Consider the following 25395-nt stretch of genomic DNA (forward strand, 5'->3'; position numbering starts at 1 on the left):
GCCTCTTGTAAACTTGTAAAAACTTAAAATGAATTGACCAATAGACAGTGCATGTTAAATATGAAGTTATTTACTGTATAGTATTAAGTTTTGCTTTTTCCATATTCAGTGTCTTTGGGGTCCATATGAAAAAGTTCACTGTTCTATCTGGAGGAAGATTTTTTTTTCAATTAATATCAATGTTGGACCAAGACTTTGTCCAACTTTGACATTTTGGCCCCACTGTGTATTTGACTTTGACTCCTCTGCTTTAGACTAAAGCTGTCTCCTGTCCCCGCACCACCACAGAGCTGATCACTGACAACCAGATCGAGATTGGCCAGCTGAAGGCGGAGCTGAAGGACAAAGTCATGTACACGCTGCTGCGCAAACACCGTCACCAGACCAAGAAGTCCAACCTGCGCTCGCTGGCCGACATCGGCAAGACGGTCTCCAGTGCAAGTAGGCTGTTTTCCAACCAGGAAAACGGTAATACTGATGCCAGTGTGGTGCAGTCTACGCTTCTTTTTGAAACATTTCATTTACAATGAAGTGAAGAAGAGGAAAAAAAAAACAGGCAAAAAGAGCCCAGGCGCTGAATTGGAGATCCCAGTGGAATCGTTAAACCCTCGTTGATCACTAAACATGCTATACTTCCTTTCTTTCACCATTCTTTGAAAACTAGCACGACTAGATTGATTCCTTACAAATCAGATTGTGCCACTATAACAGCACTCGCTGCCGGCTGCTGTACTAACAACATCAGTCAGCAAGAGACTCAACAGTCATTAACCGCAGCCGCTCATTTACAAATCCGGTTGAGTTTTTACATTTTCCGCAGTGACCTTCTGACCTCAGGGTCACTGGGATTCATCAAGCACCCAGTTTTAACCGAGTCAGACTAACACACTCCTGAGGAGAAGCAGCAGGTCGTGTCTCTGAGGCCTTGTCTGCACATCTGTGTGTATTTAAAAACAAAAAGTTGCTTTTTCTATATGTTTTTTTTTTTTTTTTTACAGAAAGCCTTAATTCTAAAAAAGTTGTGTGTATTTAAATATTATACAGATATGACATTTAAATATTTCCACACGTGTGTGAACAGGGCCTGAGACGACTAATTTATACTCACAGAATTCCTCACTTCATTAACTTGGTCAGAACGTTTGAAAATGTTTGTGCAACACAATGTAACACCCCATTTGATTTTTCAAAACAAGAGCATATATTTATAAATCAAGCAAGTACAGACTGTCGCTCTGCTCCAACGATTAAAAACAACAACAACAAAAAAAAACCCACTGAGCAGCTAATGGATTCATCTCAGCCTGGTAAACTTTAGAAATTAATAAATAATGATCAGATTAACGAACCACAGTAATTAATCAGCATTGCAGTTATTGTGTGGAATCCTTTTGAGATGTGTGAGATGTGACTGATGCCAGCAGAGCGACAGCCTCATCACCCCCCCTCCCCCCCACCCCCTTCCCCAACACGTCTGTCACTCAGCAACGTGGTCTTCCCTCGCTGCTGCTGACGGGGTCATTAATGTGTCACTGTGGGTCCCTGAGAGCAACGCCATTCATTAGCTGCTATTAGACCAACTGAAGGACTGGATTCATGTTTTCTCCGCCTCCTCTCAATGAGACTCATCCCGCAGAGAGATGACGAGCTCTGAAACTTTAAGACGTCGTGCTTGAGCAACTGCACTTGTTTTTAAAACTGAAGAACCCTTTCGGATGAGAGGAGAAACAAACAAGTCCAGTTGCTGTAACTGAACCCTTCTACTTTAAAATGACCTGGATGACTGAGAACCTTCACAGACACACTAGAGCAACATGAAGATGTTTTCACCAAAACCTGCTCCTGCTGAATGAGTCCAACAACTCAGTGACCCACGGTGTTCTGCTTCTCCCCGGCTTTTCCTGGATACAAATACAGATTTTAATTCATATCTCCTTCACAAGCCACTTGATCTTTTTCTTTCTTTCTGTTCTTCCCTCCTTCCGTCCAACATGCTAACACACCTCTTGCTTTGAGTCAGCGGGCCTGTCTCTCAACTGTCTATTTCCTTCTCTCACTGCTGCTGCTGCTGGACGGGCTTCTGATAACCTTCTGCTGCCACTAAAAAAGCTCGCAGTCCTCTGGAGAACTCTGTGACCTGCCTGTCAGGTCGCATTTCCATGGAGGACCTGCAGTCGCAGACGAGCACCAGCATGGACTGGCTCAGTAAGTGGACGGGGAGCTGCTGTGACGCTCACGTCGCAGAACCCAGATCAGTTCTGACCTCATCTGCAGTTCAGACTAAGAGCTTTTTTTTATTTTTGAAAGATATTTGACTTTAAATGCAAGTCATAAGCTTCAGTGTTTCTTATGAACTCTGATGTGATCTGGAGGCAATTGGTCTGTAGCTGTTTTCGATTGCAGACAGACTGACAAAAAGAGTTAAAGGGGTCAGAACTGACTAAAAAAAAAAACTTTAATCTGCAGTTTGAGCGCAGATAAAACTACACTGGAGGAAAAAAAGAAAAAGAAAAAAAGTTTTCAAAAATTATAACCTGCCCATCATTAGTCTGTATTCCTACTGGCTGCATCATACTGACAGACATGTTATTACCCACGATGCTCGGGGGGTGGAGGGGGAGGGGCAGATGTACGCCATGTAAAAGGCTCCAGTGGCACCAGACGTTGACTTTGACGAGGTCCTGCAGTGAAAGTCAGCAGAGTTGTCAGTCCTGCTGTCCACCTTCTTGACGAGAGCGCAGCACTTAGCGGCACAAGCTGCCGTGATGGGAGTGATGGACGCAGGGACCCTCATCAAGTATTCTCGGCCAGCACAGCTCTTAATTATTTGTGTGATAAAGATGATGGATGGATGCAGCAATTATTTCATGTACATATTTTATTAATTCATTAGGTGAGCAAAATGTCACATTGGCTCCAAAGAAAGTTTGGGAAGATGTAGTCTGAAATTATGAAATTAGCTCCCATGAGGTATGCATCACCACAACATTAAGACCACTGGCGGCTGAATTGCAAAGTGCATATTTCTGCCAAAATGTTACTGCAAGAACCCATCGGCCTTAAGCTGTGGATCTAATCAGGGGTTGATGTGCTGACACACACACACACACACCACTATCACCACCTCAGCCGTCACTGTCTCCACCAATCAGTGGTTTTAGTGGTTTAGTGCACTCAAGATTTAGCGCTTTAAAGACGTGTTGATCTGAATAAATGAGCTGAATGGTTAATTTGACAAAGATAATGGTGTTTGTTTAACACACACACACACACACACACACACACACACACACACACACACACACACACACACACACACACACACACACACACACACACACACACACACATTCACTTTTTAGACCTTTAAGGATAAAATATAGCTTGTTGATTAGAAAGAAATGTGCCTGTGCGTCGCTCAGCAGTTGAGCAGTTGAGATGAAAAGATCACTGTGGTTTTCTTTGGTCGCTTCTCTCATCACTTTGGGGTCGCTGCATGTGGAGCAAACTGTCTGGGCCGCTGTCTTTTCTGAGTCTCTGCCATCCCTTTTTTTATTTTTTATTTTTGGTTTTCACTCTATACTGCCTGTTCCTTTGTGCTGACGTGGGAAGGGCTGTATGTGTGTGATCTATCTCACTGTCTCGTGTCGCTGTATTTAAACAGACAGTCCCACCACCACTCACAAGAACCTGGCCTCCGGCAGCCTGAACGACATCTCAGACAAACCAGAGAAAGACCAGGTGAGGCGATGGATGAGAGATTATATTTTTTTTTTCACTTGTGAATTTCATAATTTATTTCAGTACAGATTGTTATCTTAGAGGCTAATTTATGTAGCAGTACCGTCACCTGATGTTTAGGGGCATTCCTCAAAAATACAAACAATATTTAAGTATTAGAACACTTAAAAATACATTTATATCAATACATATTTATATAATACAGCTAATTTTACATAAGAGTACAGAATCCACTGACACTGGATACAGGACGCTAACATCTTCAGGGGCCATAGAGGCGTTTCTCGTTATTAAATGAGCAAGAAAATGATCTGATGCCGTTTCTACTCCTCAACTAGTGCAATGCCCTGAGGGCGACGGCACTCTTGCTGGATGTGGTTTATTTCCCTGTTGGCCCCCAGCTGCCCTTGCAGTGGCCTGGCTAGCAGGAGATTTTATGTTTCTTAGGTGGGATGGAGGAGAAGGCTCTTCGTAGCCACGCATGCCAGACACACATTTTGGGACAAGCTATTCTGTTCTCCTTCTCTGCAGCAGCAAGTCGTCAATCACATGAAATATCTGTTTCCGATGTTTTCGTAGGTACTCGGCAGGTACAAACCTCAAAGCAAGGGGCACATGCCAAAAATACTTTACGTACTGGTGGAGACCAACTTTGTAACATTAGTCTTTGGCAAGTGGCAGTGAGGTGTGATTATATTTTGATGTTTTTTTTGCAGCGATGTAGAAATGTAATGCAACATGGTAAAAGTATTTCAAGTGCAGCACTGTGCTAGGGCTATAAGCTAACTCAAGCTCAAATGCACCTCACAGTGCAGCCACTGGGCCAGAGACGTGATAACACAATGAACTGTCGTCATGACCTGGACGTCTTCCACCGCTTTTAGTAGCAGAAAACTCCAAACTTGTGGCAGAGACAGTAAAGTAGATATTTCATGACACAAGAGGCAAACACGTGCCGCAACATCAATGCAAGGGAGTCAGCAGATGCGTTAGCTACCTTGTTATTACTGCTTTTGCTTCAATAACCATTACTATCCAATGGTGTTAAGGTTATGAGGTGTCGTTGTGATGTTGCTATCCCAGACCAGGGCTGTGTGAGATGAGAAATAGGTCAGACCAATCCAGTTAGTCTTCCTGTGGGACAAAACACTCAGAGGGACACAACTTGACAGGAAGTACATCTGCTTGTCCAAAGCTCTTTTACACCCCCATAATGTTTATAAATACCACTCAGTTTTCTCTGTGGAAAAGACACAATTTCCACAGTGGCTGCACAATGTTAACTTTGGAGCTCAACGTATGAGAAGAATCTATATTATAAATACTATTTTGCAAAAATATAGAAGAAACATTAAAACTCAAAAGAAACAACATTTTTGGATGATCCATATGGCCTAAAACGTTTTGCTTACGATGTAAGAACTGGTTATGTGAGATACAACTAATGTCCCTTCCAATCCAAAACTAAAGACCACATTTAGTTTTGCAGACACCAAATTTTTTTAAAAATGTAAGCTTATGTGTGAAGAGAAGGTGTTTTTTTTTTAATGCGTAGTTTTTGAAATTCTATTATGAACAAAAATTCTAAAACGGACTCAACTGGTAACGCAAGTATCAATACTGATATTCAATATGATTCTGCGCAACATCCTGAAAAACCCTCTGCACTCAAAGGAAACACAACAGATCTGTCTGAAGGAATAATTGTTTCCAAAAAAAAAAAAAATCACTGATAACATGTCGGGTAAATATTTTAGCCCGGATCAACCAAACCTGCCGTGGTTGCAGGTGGCAAGGGATTTTTCCAGGAGCACTGGGAATGTCAGCAATAAAAGGACCAATCACAGGACAGCGTTTGTTTCTGTAGATTGAGGTGGGCAAACGCAGGCCGACCTGGAGTGGAAGTGTTGGGGGTGAGCAGATGATGGAAGGCTGGCTGACGCCAGTTTAACCTCTCAACTCAATCATTTACAGACAAAAAGCCAGGGCCAAGCTGGCTCAGCAGCCTCTGATTGGATGAGATGCGTCTCACTAGTGGAAGGTCACTGGTTTATGGGATGTTGGTCCTCGGAGGCTGATGGCACTGATCCAACCACCGCATGATCCGGGTCTTGGCAAAGTCAAACTAGGCTCTGCTTTATTGTTCTAATGCTATTTTCTGTCCTCAGTGTTGGTTTGCTGATTTGTCTTTACTTACTGATTTTTTTTCACTCAGTGTTTTTTTTTTTGCCCAGATAAAAATTCAGGGTTATCTTCTCGACCAGTTTGCCGCTTTTTGGTGCGTGCGTTTTTAAACACCAGTCTTTATTATTGTAATAGGATTAACGGAATCTTGTTAGTTTAGCAGCTAATCACCCAAAGGCTTTATTTAAGTGTTTTCTGTGTGAAGACAATTAGAGGCAAAAATATATAGCGAGATCCAGTGAAAACTGTTTCCGAGCAGCAGGTCGTCTTCACCAAATGCAGATATGCATTTTGTTGCTGCTTCGATGAGACTTGGATTGACTGAATATATATTTGCTGTCAGCCACTGAACATTTCACATTTTGCAGTGGCCAGTGAGTGTATAACACAGTAGTTTTCCAGGACAATCTTATCGGCATGCTCAGCATTAAATGTCTTTGAGGTTTTATTTCCTAATGATGTAAACGTCACAGAGGGAATTAATCACGTCCAGCAGATAAGATTACATCGTTCTTTTAAAGCCAACTGATACAAGACTTGCAGTTGAGTAAAAGTTTTATTGCTGGCTCCAGAAAGTGGAACTTTCACCTACTGGCATAGATATGATTACAAAAAATGCATTTTTCTTTGACTGATGAGGTGTCAATCAGATCTTTAAGAGAGGTTGAGGCAGGAAGTAGAGCTATAACTCTTCTCCATAGGGAGAAGCCTTCAACTTCCTCATTGTTCTCATTTCATACATTACATACACAACTAGAAGGAAGCCGATTGGTTTTCCGAATGTCAGACCTGACTCATTTTCAGCGACCCGGCTGCCTCTTCAAGGCAGTGGGTGGCTGAAGAACGAGACGAGAAGACGACAGACGCTAGCGGGCTAGCGGGCCGTCACTTAGGAACAGAGGCTGCTGCACCTATGGCGCCCAGCAGGGGTTCCACCTCCAGTGTTTCTACGTCTCCACCTCAGCAGACGTAGAAAGAAATACGGCCTCATTTAGGTTGAAGCCTCCCGGTTTGGTATTTAACCTGAATGGTCTTTGTCCCCGTTTGAATTAGGTCGTTTCATTTAGAGTGTACGGCTTGCTGGTGTGAACGTAACATTTCACACTTTTACCGTTGTCTCTTTTGTGTGTGTGTGCGTGTGTGTGTGTCCCAGCTGAGGAACAAGTTCATGAAGAAGTTGCCGAGAGACGCCGAGGCCTCCAACGTGCTGGTAGGGGAGGTGGACTTCCTGGATGCGCCCTTTGTAGCGTTTGTCCGCCTGCAGCAGGCTGTGATGCTGGGAGCCTTAACGGAAGTCCCCGTTCCCACAAGGTGACCCACCTCTGGTGCTGCTCAGGGTGTAGAGGTTCCAGGGAGTTTGTGCAGAGACGTGTGAAAATTTGACATTTTGTTTTGTTTTCGTCTGCAGGTTTTTATTCATCCTGCTTGGACCCAAAGGCAAAGCCAAGTCGTACCATGAGATCGGCAGAGCCATCGCCACGCTCATGTCTGACGAGGTGGAGATTCCACTGACATGCAACATCTGTATTTTATCATACTGCTGACAGTAAAAAAAACAACAAAAAAACTACTTTGATCATCAGTTTGTTCCGAACTTCCTGTTTGGGGTGTTTTGGGGGGTATCACTGTCCAGGTCTTCCACGACATTGCGTACAAAGCCAAGGACAGACAAGATCTGCTGGCCGGGATCGATGAGTTCCTGGACGAGGTGATCGTTCTTCCTCCTGGGGAATGGGACCCGGCCATCAGGATAGAGCCGCCCAAAAACCTCCCTCCACCGGACAAAAGGTCCAAACCAACCAGATGAACTGTGTCAAACAAAGAAGGTCGATGTTTTGATGACATGCTCAAGACTCATTGCTACTTTCTGCCCCAACACCCTCCTTCAGGAAAAACATGTATGCTGGCGTTGACTCTCAGATGAACGGAGACATGCCCCACGATGGAGGTCACGGAGGAGGAGGACACGCAGTCGGCGAAGAGTTGACAAAGACTGGCAGGTACGGAGCCGTGGATGTAAACTTGAAAAGGCAATCGAGTCATATTATAAGACTGACTGTGTTGAGGAGTTTTGTTTTTCGTCAATAAAGCAGCCTTGCAATGTCTGACTCTCCAACAAACTCAACAGGAAAGAGCAGAGTTAGCCCTCTGTTTAATACCTGCTGCTAAATCTGATGCTGTGCACAATGCACCAGGCACATGCTTGGGAAGGGAGGTGAAACACCTGGGGGTGTTTTCTGTGAGTTTTTTTGTGAGTTCTTGTTATTCTAGTTTTTTGCTATTTTAGAATGTTTTTTCCCAATATGGGACCTTTGCAATTATTCCAGCCATGAACATCCATCCATTTTCAATACCTGCTCCCTCCTGAACTCAGGGCAGCGGGGGTCTGCTGGAGCCTCTCCCAGCTGTCATAGGGTGAAGGCAGGGTGACACCCCGGACAAGTGGCCACTTCATCACAGGGTAGCTCCTAACCTTTTTTTCTAATGTCCCATTTTTATAGGTTCTTCGGTGGTATGTTACTAGACATCAAAAGAAAAGCGCCTTTCTTCCTCAGTGACTTCACAGATGCGATTCACATCCAGGCCTTGTCGGCCATCTTGTTCATTTACCTGGGAACCGTCACCAACGCAATCACCTTCGGCGGCCTGCTGGGCGACGCCACGGAGAACATGCAGGTCAGAGGAGTCAGATCCATGCTGCCTGACGTTCCCCAGGTTGCTCCACCCGCCACCACTCAAGATTCACTGGTTCTCTCCGCCTCCACTTGCAGGGTGTGCTGGAGAGTTTCCTGGGCACAGCCATCGCCGGCGGAGTCTTCTGCCTGTTGGCCGGCCAGCCGCTCACCATCCTCAGCAGCACTGGTCCGGTTCTGGTCTTTGAACGGCTGCTCTTCAACTTCAGCAGGTGGCCCGCCTCTTTCAATCTGGACAAAACCCTGCCTATATTTCCGATTGGTCTAGCTTTGGGCGGGGTTTAGTTCTGATCTCAACTTTTATTTTGAAAGAGCCTCTGCTACCAATCAATGTCCAATTGCCATTTCCATTGTGCAAACGTCAAATTAATGTCAAATTTAAGTGATTTTTACCATTTTCTTTTTTTTTTCTCATGTTTTTTTTCTTTTCTTGCAGAGACAACCATTTTGACTACCTGGAGTTCCGCCTGTGGATCGGCCTGTGGTCTGCGTTCTTCTGCTTCGTCCTCGTGGCCACTGACGCCAGCTATCTGGTCCAGTACTTCACCCGCTTCACGGAGGAGGGCTTCTCCTGCCTCATCAGCTTCATCTTCATCTACGACGCCTTCAAGAAGATGCTGAAACTGGCTCACCACTACCCCATCAACTCCGAGTACAAGTCCGACTACATCACGCAGTACGAGTGCCTCTGCATGGCGCCGACTGTGCTGGGTAAGACGCCGTCCACAGGTTCCGTTCCTCAGGTTCCTCAGGTTTCCTTGAAATTGTGCAAAACTGAAGTTGCATTAAGCGAAAAAGTAACAGCAATGCGTCAATTTCAAAACTCCCTTTGTATTGTGGAGAAGAAAAATGGTTACACTACGTGATATTTTTGCCAGTTTTTAAAAAGCGGATATTTTGCAAAACTGCACAAATTTAAATAGCAAAAAATAAAACTAAAAACAGAAACATGTTGCCATTAAAACTGTTACAACTGTTGCACACATGTTGCACATGTGGCTCTGTCCAGCCTGGTGGATAGAGGTGCATGTGATTCAAAAAGGCACATTTCACTAAACTGCAATGGAAACACGGCTGCTGGGAGTCTCTCACGCAAGATCACTTTGTTTGTTTATTTGTGTCCACGGATTTTTGTGATGACTCTCCTTCACTGAACTTTAACTACGTGCGCCTTTATTTTTGGAAGATGACACCGAGGCCGAGCTGTATTACTGCTAATCCCACCCGCCGCTTGAACAAACAACCCCGTCACACGGAAATAAACCCGGTGCCGCCGCACGGCACGGCACAGCACAGCTCGGCTCTGCGCCTACCAGGAAAAGAAAAGAAGCAACAGATGCTGCTCTTGTCAAAGCCTGGCACGGAATTAAAAGAGGCGACAGGAAGTCAGGGAAACTTTCTGAGGGATACATCCTGCACATGTGGGAAGTTTCCCTCTAGGAAGCCCTCTCTCGCATTATCCTGTTTTGTTTGGACAACACAGAGCGAGACACGCGGCAAAGGTGATGAAAACAAAATGGGAATAATCCAGATTACAAAAAACCAATCCCCCCCAAGTGAGGTATAAGCGGCAACATTTTTAAAACTGGTTATCGTCGAGGTTATCGGCACCGTTTGAAAGATTCGGGGGCAGGGGACGTTTGTTTTGCAGAAACAGTTAAAAGTCATTGTAGATTAACTCTATTTTGTGCCTGTTTTTCAGAGAACACTACAGAACTCAGGGGCGAGCCGATAGAAAGTGTTTCAGTTTGGTTCTGGAACAACACAGATCTGGTGAGTTTGTACAGTTGTGATATTTCTTTATGTATTTTTCCCTTGACCCATGTATTAATTGTATTCATTGATTATTTTCAGATCCTATTAAATTATTTATCTTTATTTCTTTTTTTATTGTGTTTGGCCCCTGACCTCTGCACATAAACGCAATACAGACGGTTCCATTCTACTGCTTTATCTCGCGATCGAAAACAAAATAGCCGCGGTGGGCTAAACAAGGAGTAGATTGTTGACGCGCATGCAAAAATAAATCCAATCTTGCTTCGAGGTTATTTGTATACGCTTTATTCTTAGCACTACCAGCTCCAATAAACAATCAAACACAGGAAACACAAAGTGGTCTTAATTCATGCAAAGCGGTCAACAGAAAATGACGCCTCCGACGCTCGCCCCACCACATCAACACCTTTGAGGCGCACAGGTGAATGCCATTAAAAAGAGTCGTGGCTACACCCCACAGTGACACACATGCACACGCACGCCCCCAACCCAGGTGTCAAAGAAGTGCGCTCACAAATAAACATTAGGCACTCGCGGCTCCTACACTCTAATATCGATTATATTTTATTATTCTACCGAACTTTCCTCTAATAATCATTTCACTGCACTCTGAAATACTGACCATTTGCCTCCTTTCCCCCCTCTAAGCCTGAAGGACTTTAGTCCAACAATCTTTGAACGATAACAGTCACAGCCATTTGTAGTAAAAGAAGATAAAACCAAAATACAGCCGTAACACATTCATGTGTCTGATAAGCGCAACGTTTCCGATTTGACTTTAGTTTATCGCTGTGCGCCGGGTTTATCTTCGCCTTAATGCAGGAGAGGGAAAGTCTTCAACTGTTAATGGTCCCTGCTGATGTGCTCACAGGGCTTTTGTTGAACCTTTCACTGCAGCCGTAGTAACAATAATAAAAACAAAACAAGGCAACATCTCAGCAATCGTGACAACTTTTTCCATTTTCCTCCACGCAGCCAATGAACGCCACATGGTCGTCGCTCACGAGGACCGAGTGCATCAAGTACAAAGGCGAGCTGGTGGGGAAGGCCTGCGACTTTGTGCCCGACATCACCCTCATGTCCTTCATCCTGTTCTTCGGCACCTACACCTGCTCCATGGCGCTGAAGAAGTTCAAGACCAGCCCCTTCTTCCCCACCACCGTGAGCCCACACTCTCTGACTCACCAACTCACTGACTAGCCGATGTGGTTCGAATCAGGTGCCCGACAAAGTTTTATTGTTCCCTAGGTGAGGAAGCTCATCAGTGACTTTGCCATCATCCTGGCCATCTTCATCTTCTGCGGAGTCGACATGCTCGTGGGAGTGGACACTCCAAAACTCATTGTGCCAACTGAATTCAAGGTCAGGGCCTTTGATTTTTTTCCATTTTCTTCTTGCTTGTCACATTAACACCAATAAGAAAGGACTACAGCTGACGCCGAGCAACATTTGTTCAAGTCACAGTGCAGTCCACTTCCTGTGCCTTTTTTTAAGGCCTCTTCCTCTACTATGACTATAACAGCGAATTGAAAAATACACTCTGGGCATCAGGCCATCGTCTTTAGTTTAACAGCGAGATATCTGGACATACATCTGAAATGTTTTTCACCGAAATTTCAACAATTTAATCACACGTCAAGCAGTCGCACAATGCCCTATTCCGGTGTGCACCTTTTCTATGTGGCTAGCATGCTGAAGCTTTTTTCTTGTCTCCCTTCTTTTACAGCCAACAAGTCCCCACCGCGGCTGGTTCGTGCCCCCCTTTGGAGGGAACCCCTGGTGGGTTTACCTGGCGTCGGCTCTTCCCGCTCTACTGGTCACCATCCTGATCTTCATGGACCAACAGATCACCGCCGTCATCGTTAACCGGAAGGAGCACAAGCTAAAGGTGAGCTGGACCCGCCCCCAAAGCTCGCCAACCGACAACTGAGCTTCCCCTCTTTTTTGCTCTTGTCCTCGCCAGTGGTTACACACCCACAACAAGCCAGCCGCAGTTAGCTGGGTCCCTCTGGCAGGATTTGACGTATTTACATGATCGAGTTTGCTTCAAAATGAATTCTGTGGCTAATATTGATGGAGCAACATGCGTAAACATAAATATTTCCCCTTAAAATAGTCTGGTTAGCAGTGAAACTTGAAGTGACAGTGACACGGAGCTGAATATTGCTCAAGCAGCACAGAGTCTGTTTTTTTCTCTCGCCGCCTGTCACGCCTGATTTGTGCGACGCGAGGGTTTGTTTGCCTTTCCCACAACAAGCCACAATTTTGCGCAGAGCCCCACTGCACTGCAGTTGACACGTGGCCGTCATTCTCGCCATGTGGGCGAGAGATGTTTCATGACTGTGAGTGAACACGTGGGTTTCATCTGCACATCCCGTCCTAGAGCCTCTGTGTGTGTGTAAGACTGTCGCCAAACACGCTCGGCGGAGGGTTATAATATCTCGTCACATGAAACCTTGTGTTTGTCTGTTGTCCAGAAAGGGGCAGGCTACCACCTGGACCTGTTCTGGGTGGCCGTGCTCATGGTGATCTGCTCCTTCATGGGCCTGCCGTGGTACGTGGCCGCCACCGTCATTTCCATCGCTCACATCGACAGCCTGAAGATGGAGACGGAGACCTCGGCGCCCGGAGAGCAGCCAAAGTTCCTGGGTGTGAGGTGAGATCCCTCCCCGCCCCCCTGACACCTCCTGCCAACGCCCCCCAACACCCTCCAACACCCCCAGCAGAGTCACTATCAGCTGGAACATTAAAAATCCAGTGCGATCATCAGCGAAACCCTAAAAAGAGCCCCTCCTTCTAGAAACCCATTCAAAGCTAGATCAAAGTCAGCCTGGTGTTGTAGCGCCACCTGTCGGTGAGATGTTGGCTGACCACATGTTCCATGTCAAAGCTGCGTTCAGCCAAATGTTTACTTGCAAGTTTAAAATGTCTAACTTTTAGTGTTGGTAAACAAATGATGCATGTTTGGATTGCAGTGAAGTAATTTTTTTTTAGATTTAGGACGAACTGTAATTACTAGAGAACATTATCTGCCTGCCTTAAAGGGATTTTTTTTTGGTTCTCATCTGTTTGGTGACGTCCTACAGAGGAGCTTGATGTTTCAGCTGCAAGCTGAACTAACAAACTCTAGTGGCGCAAAACAGTAAAACACCTGCAAGGACTAAAAACAGACTTCCCCCGCGACATCCCCTCAACTTGTGTCCAGGCTTTATGTGACTGAATTATTAACAAGTGAAGTGCAGTTAAGGCACTGCATTTCATGAATGTACAACAAATAAACGGTGTGTAATAACTGTTCTTTCCTCTTGTTGTTGTGATTTTCAGAGAGCAGAGGGTCACTGGTGTGTTTGTGTTCATCCTGACGGGTCTCTCTGTGTTCATGTCTCCTATTCTGAAGGTGATTATCAACAGTGGGTTCTCAAACTCGGTCAAATGTTTGTTTTAAGTTTTACCACTTCAGAAATGTGAATTAAAAAAAAAAAAATACAAAACCTGGATTTGCAGTAACACCACAAGCTCAAAACACTGTGGCGCTGCTGTCACTCACAAGGAAAACCTGAAACCTTTCTTTACAATACATTGTGGGCAACTGACATGTATGTTATGTATTTCATATTATTTATGGTTTCATCCCGTCTTTTTACACAGTTCATCCCCATGCCTGTGCTGTACGGAGTCTTCCTCTACATGGGAGTCGCCTCCCTCAATGGAGTGCAGGTACATTTTAAAGGTCACATACTGTCGCTATGTTGAGCTGCACACAATGTCGAGGATGGAGTTTTTCCTCATTCATTGTTGGGATAAAGACACATATTGTCGTTTTTAATTATATAGGAGCTTTTAAAAATCTCCTTGTGGACGATGCTTTGACAATAACAGACGTTTTTCAATCTTGATGCAGTAGTAAAGTAGTAATAGTAGTAAAGTCAGACACTCAGCCACCTTCAGACTTTCCCGACAGGAAACAGAACAACCTCCCGGTGTTGTGTGTGTTGTTGTGTTGATGCGCGAGGCACACTGACCCCTGTGTCTCCCGCGCTGCTTCGCTCTCCTGCAGTTCATGGATCGTCTCCAGCTGCTGCTGATGCCGGCCAAGCACCAGCCCGACCTGGTGTACCTGCGGCACGTCCCCCTCAGGAAGGTCCACCTCTTCACTTTCATCCAGATCCTGTGCCTGGCGCTGCTCTGGATCCTCAAGTCCACCGTGGCGGCCATCATTTTCCCTGTCATGGTGAGAGACGAGAGAGCGCCATGACTACACAAAATCACTTTAAAACACAAACACGGTGTACAAGTAAAGAGAGATAATTAAATACAAAATAAGTTTTACAGTGGTCCAGCCACAGTCTCTCGTAAACCCCATAGTACAGTACAGTAGTATTGATTAAATTCAGTGTGCACATATGACAGAAATTCAGTGTTGCTGGGGAGAAAATGACAGGGGCACGTATAAACAGCACTTAACTATGCCTTTTCAACAATCGGCCAACCAATCAACGAATCAATAAAAAATATTTTATTGATAGGTTGATCGATAGATTGACGATTGGTAAAAAAAAAAAAAATGGGCCAGCTCTGACTGTTCCATCCTTGCGGCTCTCAGATCCTGGCCCTGGTGGCTGTCAGGAAGGCCATGGACTACATGTTCTCCCAGCATGACCTCAGCTTCCTGGACGACGTCATCCCAGAGAAGGACAAGAAGAAGAAGGAGGACGAGAAGAAGACCAAGAAGGAGCGAGGCAGCATGGACAGCGATGCCGAAGATGTAAGAGAGCCGCAGCTCGTCGCTCACATTGTGATCGTTACTTCCCTTGGTGTGTTTTCCCTCCTGCAGCGTGAAGCTTGTGAAGGTTTCATCCACCGGCTAAAACAGTCTCCACCTCCACAGAGTTTTCTTTGTTTGTATTGAGTTTTCTAGTTTGCGACCACCTAAACGTTCTGTAGCTCTCTGGAAATCCGCCCACTTCGCCCTCTGTTTGTCACCAGCAATTGTCGCTGACCTTTGTGACATCACAAAGAGTACATTTTTTCAAGAGCAAAGCAAGCCAAGTTCTCACATACTGGTGAAGCACCATTTTGTCCAATTTGGGACCTTTGAGATGTGATGGCACCTATTCCTCCCTCGTCAATTGTCTTTTCAGGCAGCATATTTAAAAAAAACAAACAAACAAATGAAAAACAAGGAAGCAGTCGGTCCTGTGAACTGAGCTCACAGTGAAGGTGCTTTGCAGGTCTTTGCAGCCTCCCTCTCTCAGAATGTGCCTCTCCTTTCTCCAACAGTCCGACTATCCTTACAATGAGAACGTTCCCAGCATTAAAATCCCAATGGACATGATGGAGCAGGAGCCCTTCTTAGGTGATAAGGCCTCTGACAGTGAGTAGAGAGCATCGGGAGGAGGAGGAGGAGGAGCAGCACCTCCTTGCGCTCCTGGTTCTGATTCTGTCCGGCTCTTCCTGCTCTGCTCGTGTCTCTGACGGCTGTCATCATTCAGCCTGGATTTTCTTTCACCTTTGCTCCCGCCTCTCACTAACTGCACCACTTCCTTCTTATTACTTTTACAACCGTAAAAATAAATGCATGTAATTAACTAATATTTCCTTCCTTTCTGGATAAACATTAATGCTTTTTGCCTTCTGCTCTTTTCTTTCCTGTTTTTTCTTTTTTTATATTTTCTCATTTTGCCGTCTTGCAAAACTTGTGTTGAGCTTTAGGAAAACTTTCACCATCACTTGCAAGCTTTGTCAAATTGCCTTTGGTTTCATATATACAGCATGAACAAACCTCGTCAACCAGTATGTTTTGCTTGTTCGGCTCGGAGAAACTGCAGCCACAACAGTAACCACGTTAATCTCATTAACGAGACATCGTGTACAGCTTCTTTCTGGTCTTGGGATCACGCTTATCGTTATGGGAGTCTGATTGGCTAAAATCTATCGGCCAGATTGCCAAACTCTGTGAGGTTATATATAAAGCTAGTATTTGTCTATTTTTTTTTTTTTTTTTGAAGTCATGCAATATCTGATTTACTCTTGATTAAAGGGCCATACTGCTGAAAAGTAGCTGCTGTTTCAGACATCACGCATCATCATATCAGTTCATTAAAACCATGTTCTGGTTTATTTTCCTGTGCAGGAGAGAAGTCCCCATCATTCCTTGAACGACACACGTCGTGCTGAGCAGCTTCGCTACTACCAGGCCAACTACCTGTCCAGGTGAGCCCACCTTTGTATGCATGTGTGTGTGGTGAGAGCGAGAGTCCAATAGCTGACAGTCGCAAAACACCTGCAAAAAAAACTGTAGCTCAACCTTAAAGAGCAAATAAAACGCAACGTGAGTGGCACTGACTCTCCCGCCTTGTACTTTAAATGAATTCCTGTCCGAAGCCTCAAAGGTCACAAAAGGTCTGGTAGGAAGCTAACAAGCTAACATATAATCAAGGCTTGAACTTTAAAGGTCAAATCAGGCTAACTGACTTACACTACGGCTGTGTTTTGGCCAGCAGAACGGACAGGACATATTTCTCCTCGCTGTCTGTCCATGTTGCATTCCTGTGAGTCGACCTGCAAGCCGACCTGCAGTCACACAGCACGTATTTACCGTTAGCACAACTCCTCATATGGGCAAATCATTGAAGCCAATTAAAACGCAAAAATACAGACAAAAAACAGAAAACTTCTCCTGAAAAGCAGCCCTGCAAAAGAAATAGTCTGAAAAGCTTAAGTTGAGTTGAGTTTAAAGTTAGCCCTCTGTTTGCGATCTTCTTCAATGGTTGTTTGAAAGGAGCTATAAAAGGTGTATTCTACCACAATAAAGGTTCAGACAACTTGCTTGCTGTCTCCAGGCTTTACATCCGAGTTGATGGTCAGTTGTCAAAATTTGGTTTTATCTTGTTTTGGAATTTGAAAATCAGGGTGTGTGGCATGTGGAGACTGTGAGGGTCACACAGTCGTGGCGCGTGACAGTCTAGCAGCTCACATCTAATCCCATCATGTGTACCAGGGTGAGATGAAGAAGACAATTGTGATATGATTACGCGGTAACGATTGGAGGAGGCGGAGCTTAACTTTGGCAGGTGAGGAGTTGTGGCTGAGCTCCAGCGGACTCCAGCTGAGCTCTTTGTAATCCTGATAATCTTAGAGACATCAGAACACTTCCAAATCACAGCCTAGTGATTAAAATCTCCCTCCCTAAAATTTAAAAAAAATAAAAAAAATCAGGAGAAGCAGTGACAGCATGTGAACATCCGGCATGATTCCAACTTCATAAAATAAAGGATTTATCGACCAGAGATGAAATGAATAACAGTGGCAGCGAGGAAGAGACATAAAAGAGGCAGAGCTGAATTCTGGATAGAAGGATGCCAAGGTATTAAGTGGCAGGCAGAAGACCTAGAGGAAATTTGTGAATGAAGTGACAGAGGACAGGAAGTGAGTTGATGTGAGAGAGAGAAGAGGATGCTGAGGGTGGGACGGAGGCAGACGATTGGCTGATAAGTCAGTGAAGCATTTGAAAAGAAAATGAGGCTTTCAAACGACCAGATTTCATTAATAAAAACAAATCAGACACGTGGCTGTTGGCTGATGTGAGCCTCACACGAGTCAAAACAAAGGATCCACCACCCCCAGCATGTATTACTGCTGAATGTTTTCATCGCCAATGAGGACGCGGATGAGATTAGATCTCATCATCATGCTGTAACATCTCCTAAATGACTGGGATCATTGAAGCTGCTTGACAAATATCACGTGCCACTCATCCGCTTGGCTGGCAACAAGAGGATTTTCCCTCTGCTGCTGTCGCATAATTTTTGATATCATATGAGAGAGAGAGAGAGATTTCACACTTCTCTTCTGCATTCAAGATATTTTTAAGGCAAAAAAAAAGTGAAACGACATGATGCAGGCAGCCAGGATAGAGCATTTGGCCAAAACATTATCAATACAGGGCGAGGAGGACAAGCTGAAGCAAATTCCTCAATTCTGGTGGTGTATGTGTATAACCCCTATAGAAGTAAGAAGTAAATTGCTTCAGAAAACTTTACTTTTAACTTGTTAATCTCCACAACCACTGGAAAAACTTAATCACCTCAATTACAGTCCAACATTTTCTCCCGTCAGATTTGGACAACGGACCTGTCAGCTTGTCCCAATCCAGTCATAGCTTGTTCGCACCTGTATTTATTTACCTCTGTGAAACAATCACTCCCAGTGGTTGTCCCTGCCATTGACTGCAACATGGCTGCCAGCTCCTCCGTGTTTATCCCACGTATCAAGACGAGTAGCTGGGCGGCGTCACGTCCATTGAGGTAAACGAGTCAAAGTTGGCCGCTCTGTTCTTCGGCTGAAAGTTTCCAGTGATGTGCATTCGTTATCAACTGTTCTTTCCCTGGCGTGAGCTGGAACCGGACTAGCGCCACTTGTTGCTGCTCACCTTCAATCACGGCACACGCACCCGTGCTCGCCCAATACGGACGTAACGCTTTTCAAAATAAAAGCAATTTGCCAAGATATTAACGGTCAAACCTAAAGGAAACAGGTGTGGGAAAAACAGTTGCTACTTCCTGTCTCCCATTAAGAGGGACTATCTCCTGATTTCCGAATGGTGCTTTGGAATCGAGCATGTGTCCACTAACAGACTTTTTTTTTTAATTTATTTATTTATTTATTTTTTGCGTTGCAGCCCTGAGATGAGTCCTCTGAAGTCTGTGCCTCAGATTAGAATAGACATGGACCCGGATGATGATAATTCCTTCTACTGGAAGAGCAGAGGATCGGAAACGTCTCTGTAGAGCAACAAACGGCCACCAGGCGGCTCCACCAGCGAATATCTCGACTTTATGTTCCTATTTCATTTTGTATTTGATTTTTTTCCTTTTGTCTACGCAGAGTATGCATTTCTTATAACGAAGCTGTTTTTTTAACCGTCTTTTTCCTCTCAGTCTCGTCTCGGTATATTTCTCGCTTGCTGTCTTCTGACACCAACACTGTCTGTGGTAACTCCTGTCTATGCAACTCATTCCACATAACGCTGAGCAGCGACAGTTAATGCTGCATGGAAACTGTTCTTTTATTAAAGATAAACACATTAGAAACATCACGCTTTTTGAATATATATATATATATATATATATATATATATGTATATATATATATATATATATATATATATATATATATATATATATATATATGTGTGTATATATATATATGTATATATATATATGTATATATATATATATATATATATATATATATATATATATATATATATATATGTGTGTATATATATATATGTATGTATATATATATATATATATGTATATATATATATATATATATAAATATATATATGTATATGTATATATATATATGTATATATATATATATATATATATATATATATATATATATATATATATATATATATATATATATATGAAATGGAATTTATCTATTAATATTTTCCTGTAGCAGGAAAATTATGTTTTTATAGCTCTACCTCTCATTTTAGATCAACAACTTATGCGGCAGGTTGATTTGTTTGACGCAGCATGAGGTTTTGACATTTCCCACTCCCTCCCCATCCTCTCGTAGAGTTGAAATGATTTCAAGAGATTCACTGTATTATAGTGTGGCAGAGAATAAAATGTGTACAAATAGATCTTCTAAGTTAATTAACAACTAATTTTTTTGTGCATATTTGTATGTGCAGATGAGGTAAATATTTTTTACTATCACCTTTCATTTTGGGTGCAGTTTTGATCGCTTCACCTTCTCTTTCTAATTCTCTGTGTTCATCATGGCTTTTTTGTTACTTGTTTAAATTCATGCAAACTTTAAACTCATTTTCTTTCTTTCTTTCTGTCTTTGATTTTTTTTTTTTTTTTTTTTTAATGATTTTACTGTGTGTATGTGAGTATCAATTTATTTGTTCTTTTCTCATGTCCTTCCTTTCTTTGTTTCCTATTTTTTGGGGTGAGAAGCAGTTCAGTGGTAAATAATCAACCGACTTTTCTCAGCCAAACTTAAACTCCAACTTGGAGTGCATGCCATGTAATCGCTTGTCATGCACACAACTACTCTACCTAAGTGGCTTATAGGAGATTGATTACTGGCTAAAATTAAAATGGTCACAACATGACAAGTAAAAGTTTATGTTTGTCTCAGCTGCTGTTGAGAATTACTAACTGATGTGGACAAAAAAGGGACTTTTTTTCTTGGCACACTGAAGAGTTGACATAATTCCACGGTTTCGAATTCTGCTGTTCATGCACTGATCACATGGGGACTGTTGCTCACAACCCCTTTGTCCTCCTGTCCAGGCCATTACAGGCAAGCTGCAGGATGAGAGTAGTGGTAATTGTGAATCTATGAAATACATTGGTGGAGTGGGAACTCCACTATCATGGTACAGATATACTGCAGTTTAGCAGATTTTTTTTTTTTGGGTTCACTGACTTAATCTCACTTGAGTCTCAATGCTTTGCTGTGCTCACACACCTTGATAGCGCCACCAGGTGGACTATCAAGGTCAGTTGATATTCTAAAGCACAAAAAGATCAATTATTGCTTTTCATTGATTTGTTTGTTTGAGTCTTCCTGTAACAGAATTTCAGTACTTCTGTCCTTAATGCTGTCTAAGTTGAAGGTTGTCTCAGTTTGAGTCTCCAGTAACATCCTCAACACCTGCAGCTGTATCTAAGTTACCAATAATAAAAAGGATCAAAAAGCTGAAAATGTGAAATCACCCGATAGTCATTGCAGAGTGTGCAGCCAATGTCTCGCTAACAGACAAAACAAAACAACATGACTTTCTTAGTTCAACAGAAAAATGGCTTGTTTGTTTGTAAAATCACCTTTCCTCATTTTCCCACCATTTCCCCATCAAATGCACACAGGAGGGATTAAAATGTGGCACTGATCTACTGGTTGTCACACTAACTCACATTTCTCATTTTGTCTTTTGGTTCATCAGTTTCACTGTGGTCAACAACAGAGATTTGAACGTTTGTGTGTGAGACTTTTTTTTTTCTTTGTGTGGAGATGTTTGTAGTTTGTCATACTACTGTGAGCATGCTAGACAAAACTACATTCAAAGCAAATTAATTTTAGTCGGTGGAATACTGGTACATTTTTCTCAATTAACTTTTTTGTGACTTTTTAGAGCAGGCAAAATTGTTTATTTTAGAATTTATATATATTTTTTTGGAAATGAAATGTATATTAAAAATAAACAGAATGATTGAACAGTGCTGGTGCTTTTTCAGTGAGCAAAAAAGACTGAGAAAATCTGATGTTAGTGAAATTAAGCTGCTAGTTGATGTTCTGAGTTCCCTGAAGTTTATTTAAAACACACCACATCTCAACAACTGATGGATCTACCAACAAACTGTCCTCAGCGCCTTCACAGTTCAGTATCAGTGCTTTAGCAGCTCCCTCTAGTGTCCGTATTACTGCATCACCATCTGAAGAAATCATGTTGGTACAGGTGGCGCAGTCTCAAATGCACTGTCAATAATCATTGCGATAAATGTGTTTGAGGCAAGAATAGAGAGAATAGAAAAGAGGAGAAACCAGAAACGAGCTTCAAACACACAACCAGAGAAGCCATGAATGAAACTTCAGTTCAGATATGACACCAATATGAACGTCAAGCGCCATGACGTGGCCTGCCACTGGAGGGCACAACATAGCTGTGACACGAGTCGGGAGTCTTTCGAGCACCTATGTCCTTGGGAAACAAACATATGTAGACTTATTTTGCATGGGTTACTGTATGGGTTGGATTTATCTTGGTCGTGCTGTTCCAGTGGGACAGAGTGGCAGAGGACTGGTTCAGTGAACTGGTTACAATGAACAAATGAGCTTTAGTAAAGTCAGTTGTAGGCTCACGTTAAATTGTGTTGATTCACACAAACTGACACACACACACACACACACACACACACACACACACACACACACACACACACACACACTCTTTAAACATGCAGGACGTGACTGCTTCTGAATTATCATGCTTTGGAAAGTGTCTGCTCAGGGGGAAACACGACGGCGCTGCACCATGTGTTTGCTCACTGACGTCATGCGATGCTTAACAAGTGCGCCATCCGACACTATAAATACCTTGCAAGAGGCGGCTCGCATTGAGATGCCAAGATTCAAGCCAAAACTCTTTTTTTTGTGTGTGTGTGCTCATCTTCACTTTTTTTCTCCTGACAACACAGTTGACAGCGGGTAGATGAAAAAGCTGTGCATATATACCAGTGAAAGATGTATTCTAATAGGGCTGTGCTGTTTGGGGCATCCCACTGCACTCTGCAGTCGCTGAACAGCTCAGAAACGCTAGACAATTGAAGTCAATTAGGCATGACGGCATTATGGGTGAAGGTCAGCTCCGCACGGTTCACCGAGAGGTCACATGACATTTAGTTTGCACGGTGCACCACTCTGGAAAAAAAAAGAAGAAAACTCATGTGACCATAATTAAACAAATCATCAATGGAAAGTCTGTCCGTCTCAAAACACCACACAGGTCTGGTGGAAAAAATACCAAAAGCTACAAAGAGGTCTAGTTAGAGTGGGCAGGGTGGGAGGGAGGACTGGTTAGAATGGGAGAGAGGACTAGTCAGATTGTGAGAGAGGACTGGTTAGAGTAGGAGAGTGGACTGCTTAGACTGGGGCAAAGAGCAAAAACTGTTTTTTAAAAAATAAATAAATAAATAATAATAATTTGCTTTCCATTCGGTTTGCATTTAAGCCTTTTTTCCAATCTCGACTCCGATATAAAATATGTTCATCACATAAGCAGGACTCTGTCTGCGGTTTTGCAGAGCGTGGTGACGCAGTTAGAATGAAAACAGAAGAAGCTAAATGAAGGTCTGTCTTTTGTTTTGACTTACGAAAGGAAAACAAAGCTTTTCTCCTTCGTGTCCCTCTTATTTACACCGTTCAAACTGGTAGTTTTAAAACAGTGCAGTCTTGTTTCCCTCCAATATTTTTCTATCCTCCGGCTCTGATCTGCCACGTTTGGTGGCCAGACCATCAACTGGATGCTCAATTATTTACATTGTGAAATTTTGCATAACTGACATTGATTGCAGATTGTGGTTTTAAATTGGCCAGTGACTTTATGCTTCCAAGCCCCTCATTTATATCGTACTTGCCTCATGTCATTACATCAAACAAGGGAAATGTATGAATCCGTACGCTCCGTGCGTGTTGGATGGAAGTGTCATCTGTACACGCTAAGATTGACTGATCTGGAATGAATAATTAAACCTGGGCCGCTCTTGGCGCTGCTGTTACATCCAGCAGATGCAAAGAGTGTAAAATATTCAGACCACAGCAGATGTGTGTCGTGTCAGTCCGGCCTTTTGATTTATTTATTTAGTCATTTATTGATTTTATTTCATTTTTGTTTTATTTTTTTTAAAGGATGAAGGTTTGGTGGTGAGTGGTGATCGTGTGGGCAGGAAAAAGTGTTTGCATACGACTGGAGTTTCTCATCTAATTGCACAACTCAAGCGTTGCTTGTCCTCGTCAGTATTTCTCTACAAATCGATTCCTTTTAAGGTGACGTCTCCAGTGCTGGACACTTAGGATTAAAAAAAAAAAAAAATCAACGCCGCCTTTATATATAAAAATGTAATATCATGACGACCGGCGCATTCAATTCCACCTGGATTAAACTCTGATTTCTGTTTGCCATTTACTGGCCGACAAAAAAAAAGAAAATAAATAAAATCCATTTGGCTTTAATTTTATCTCCAGATTTCTTTCAGGCTGACACTTTCTGACGTGTATTTCTGTCATCAGCAGCAATTCCCCTTAAATCTAGAGCTAAGCCGTTTGGTTAAGGAGAGCATCAACCCATGCTATGTGCTCATCTTCCTCAGAGGGTCTTATTGGAAAGGCTGCAGGCTGGTCATGTTTCCAAATAGATTTTTCTTTTCTTTTTTTTCTTTTAAAGGCATTTCTGTGAGGAAAAAATAAGTAAATGGGGCAACTGGAAAAGTAAAAAATGAGGAAAAGAAAATGAGCATGGATGCAAGTGCAGCTCGGCCCATGTGAAGGATCACTCAATAGGTTGTTGTCACGTGCATGTCACACAGCTCAGATGGTCAACAGGAAGTAGGTTAGTTGCTGAGGATCTGTCGTGTAGAAAAATGACAATGTTTTTGCGTGGTTTACGGTTGCTTCAATCGCTCTGAATGGGAAAAAGAAAGGAATTCTCACAAAGTATAAACGCAGCACAGAGCAACGCTGTAAAAGGTGGATTTCAACCATTCGCACTTCATCAGAGGTGCGTTAGCTGACCCTAAATCTAAAAACAGGCTCTAAATCTGTGCAGTGCTGACTCTCCTGAACAGTTTCCTCCGTAGACCTACTCTCCATTCTCACTTCCTGTCCTCCATCTGAATTCGCATCATATTTGCGCGTCATCATAACTATGTGACTGAAGCCCAGCTAATAATTCAGGTGATAAACTGTAATGAATCTGTATGGCTCTCTTATGGCGAACTACAATCAATGTTGCGCTACGGGGCTGGTGGCGTAACAAGGTAGATCCGTCATCTGTCAGATCGTCATCTAAAGGCCCACAGGGGGCGCTTGACCATATGTCTGTCTAAGTGGTAAAAAAACAAACAAAAAAAAAACAGAGGAATCACGCATGGAATCCAATCTGCCGCCTTGTGGTTCCCCAGGAAGCACCATGGAGGAAGCGGCCTCACAGTTAATCCACGTGTTGGCGGGGTGAAGACTGAGTGTTGTCAGGTCAACCCTGCTCACGAGGCCAGAGGCCCCCCAGTGGCCACCAGCAATGAACATCTTCAGTCTGCAGCTTCCCCCATCCCTTCTTCTTCTTCTTCTTCTTCTTCTTCTTCTTCTGTTGGTTAGCATCAAGCAAAAGTTGATCCACTTCCTCCTCCCTATTTTGAGTGTTTTCCCCCCCAGCAACGATACAGCGCCGCCTACAGGCCTGGCACTTATACTGCAG

At 43.3% G+C, this 25395-nt stretch overlaps 1 protein-coding gene across 5 annotated transcripts in view; it reads left to right on the forward strand.

Moving 5' to 3' along the window:
• slc4a4a (solute carrier family 4 member 4a) overlaps nt 1-19545 on the forward strand; it is a 41015-nt gene extending 21470 nt beyond the window's left edge. For 4 of the 5 annotated variants that reach the window (XM_076047036.1, XM_076047039.1, XM_076047037.1 and 1 more), the window contains exons 7-27: nt 289-468; nt 3665-3741; nt 7079-7236; nt 7334-7421; nt 7559-7713; nt 7815-7925; nt 8427-8601; nt 8697-8830; nt 9055-9329; nt 10321-10391; nt 11370-11555; nt 11643-11756; nt 12121-12282; nt 12872-13050; nt 13719-13791; nt 14043-14111; nt 14452-14625; nt 14998-15159; nt 15675-15768; nt 16528-16607; nt 19075-19545. In XM_076047036.1, coding sequence (XP_075903151.1) covers nt 289-468; nt 3665-3741; nt 7079-7236; nt 7334-7421; nt 7559-7713; nt 7815-7925; nt 8427-8601; nt 8697-8830; nt 9055-9329; nt 10321-10391; nt 11370-11555; nt 11643-11756; nt 12121-12282; nt 12872-13050; nt 13719-13791; nt 14043-14111; nt 14452-14625; nt 14998-15159; nt 15675-15768; nt 16528-16571 — 2681 coding nt within the window. In that variant the 3' untranslated portion in view covers nt 16572-16607; nt 19075-19545. The remainder of the gene's footprint in view (nt 1-288; nt 469-3664; nt 3742-7078; nt 7237-7333; nt 7422-7558; nt 7714-7814; nt 7926-8426; nt 8602-8696; nt 8831-9054; nt 9330-10320; nt 10392-11369; nt 11556-11642; nt 11757-12120; nt 12283-12871; nt 13051-13718; nt 13792-14042; nt 14112-14451; nt 14626-14997; nt 15160-15674; nt 15769-16527; nt 16608-19074) is intronic. The other variant, XM_076047040.1, reaches the window with a different exon arrangement.
• Nucleotides 19546-25395: the final 5850 nt, after the last annotated feature.

The sequence above is a fragment of the Nelusetta ayraudi genome, unplaced genomic scaffold (genome assembly GCF_046127955.1).
Source record: "Nelusetta ayraudi isolate G7.1 ecotype Tasmania unplaced genomic scaffold, CSIRO-AGI_Nayr_v1 ptg000092l, whole genome shotgun sequence".
NCBI lineage: Eukaryota > Metazoa > Chordata > Actinopteri > Tetraodontiformes > Monacanthidae > Nelusetta > Nelusetta ayraudi.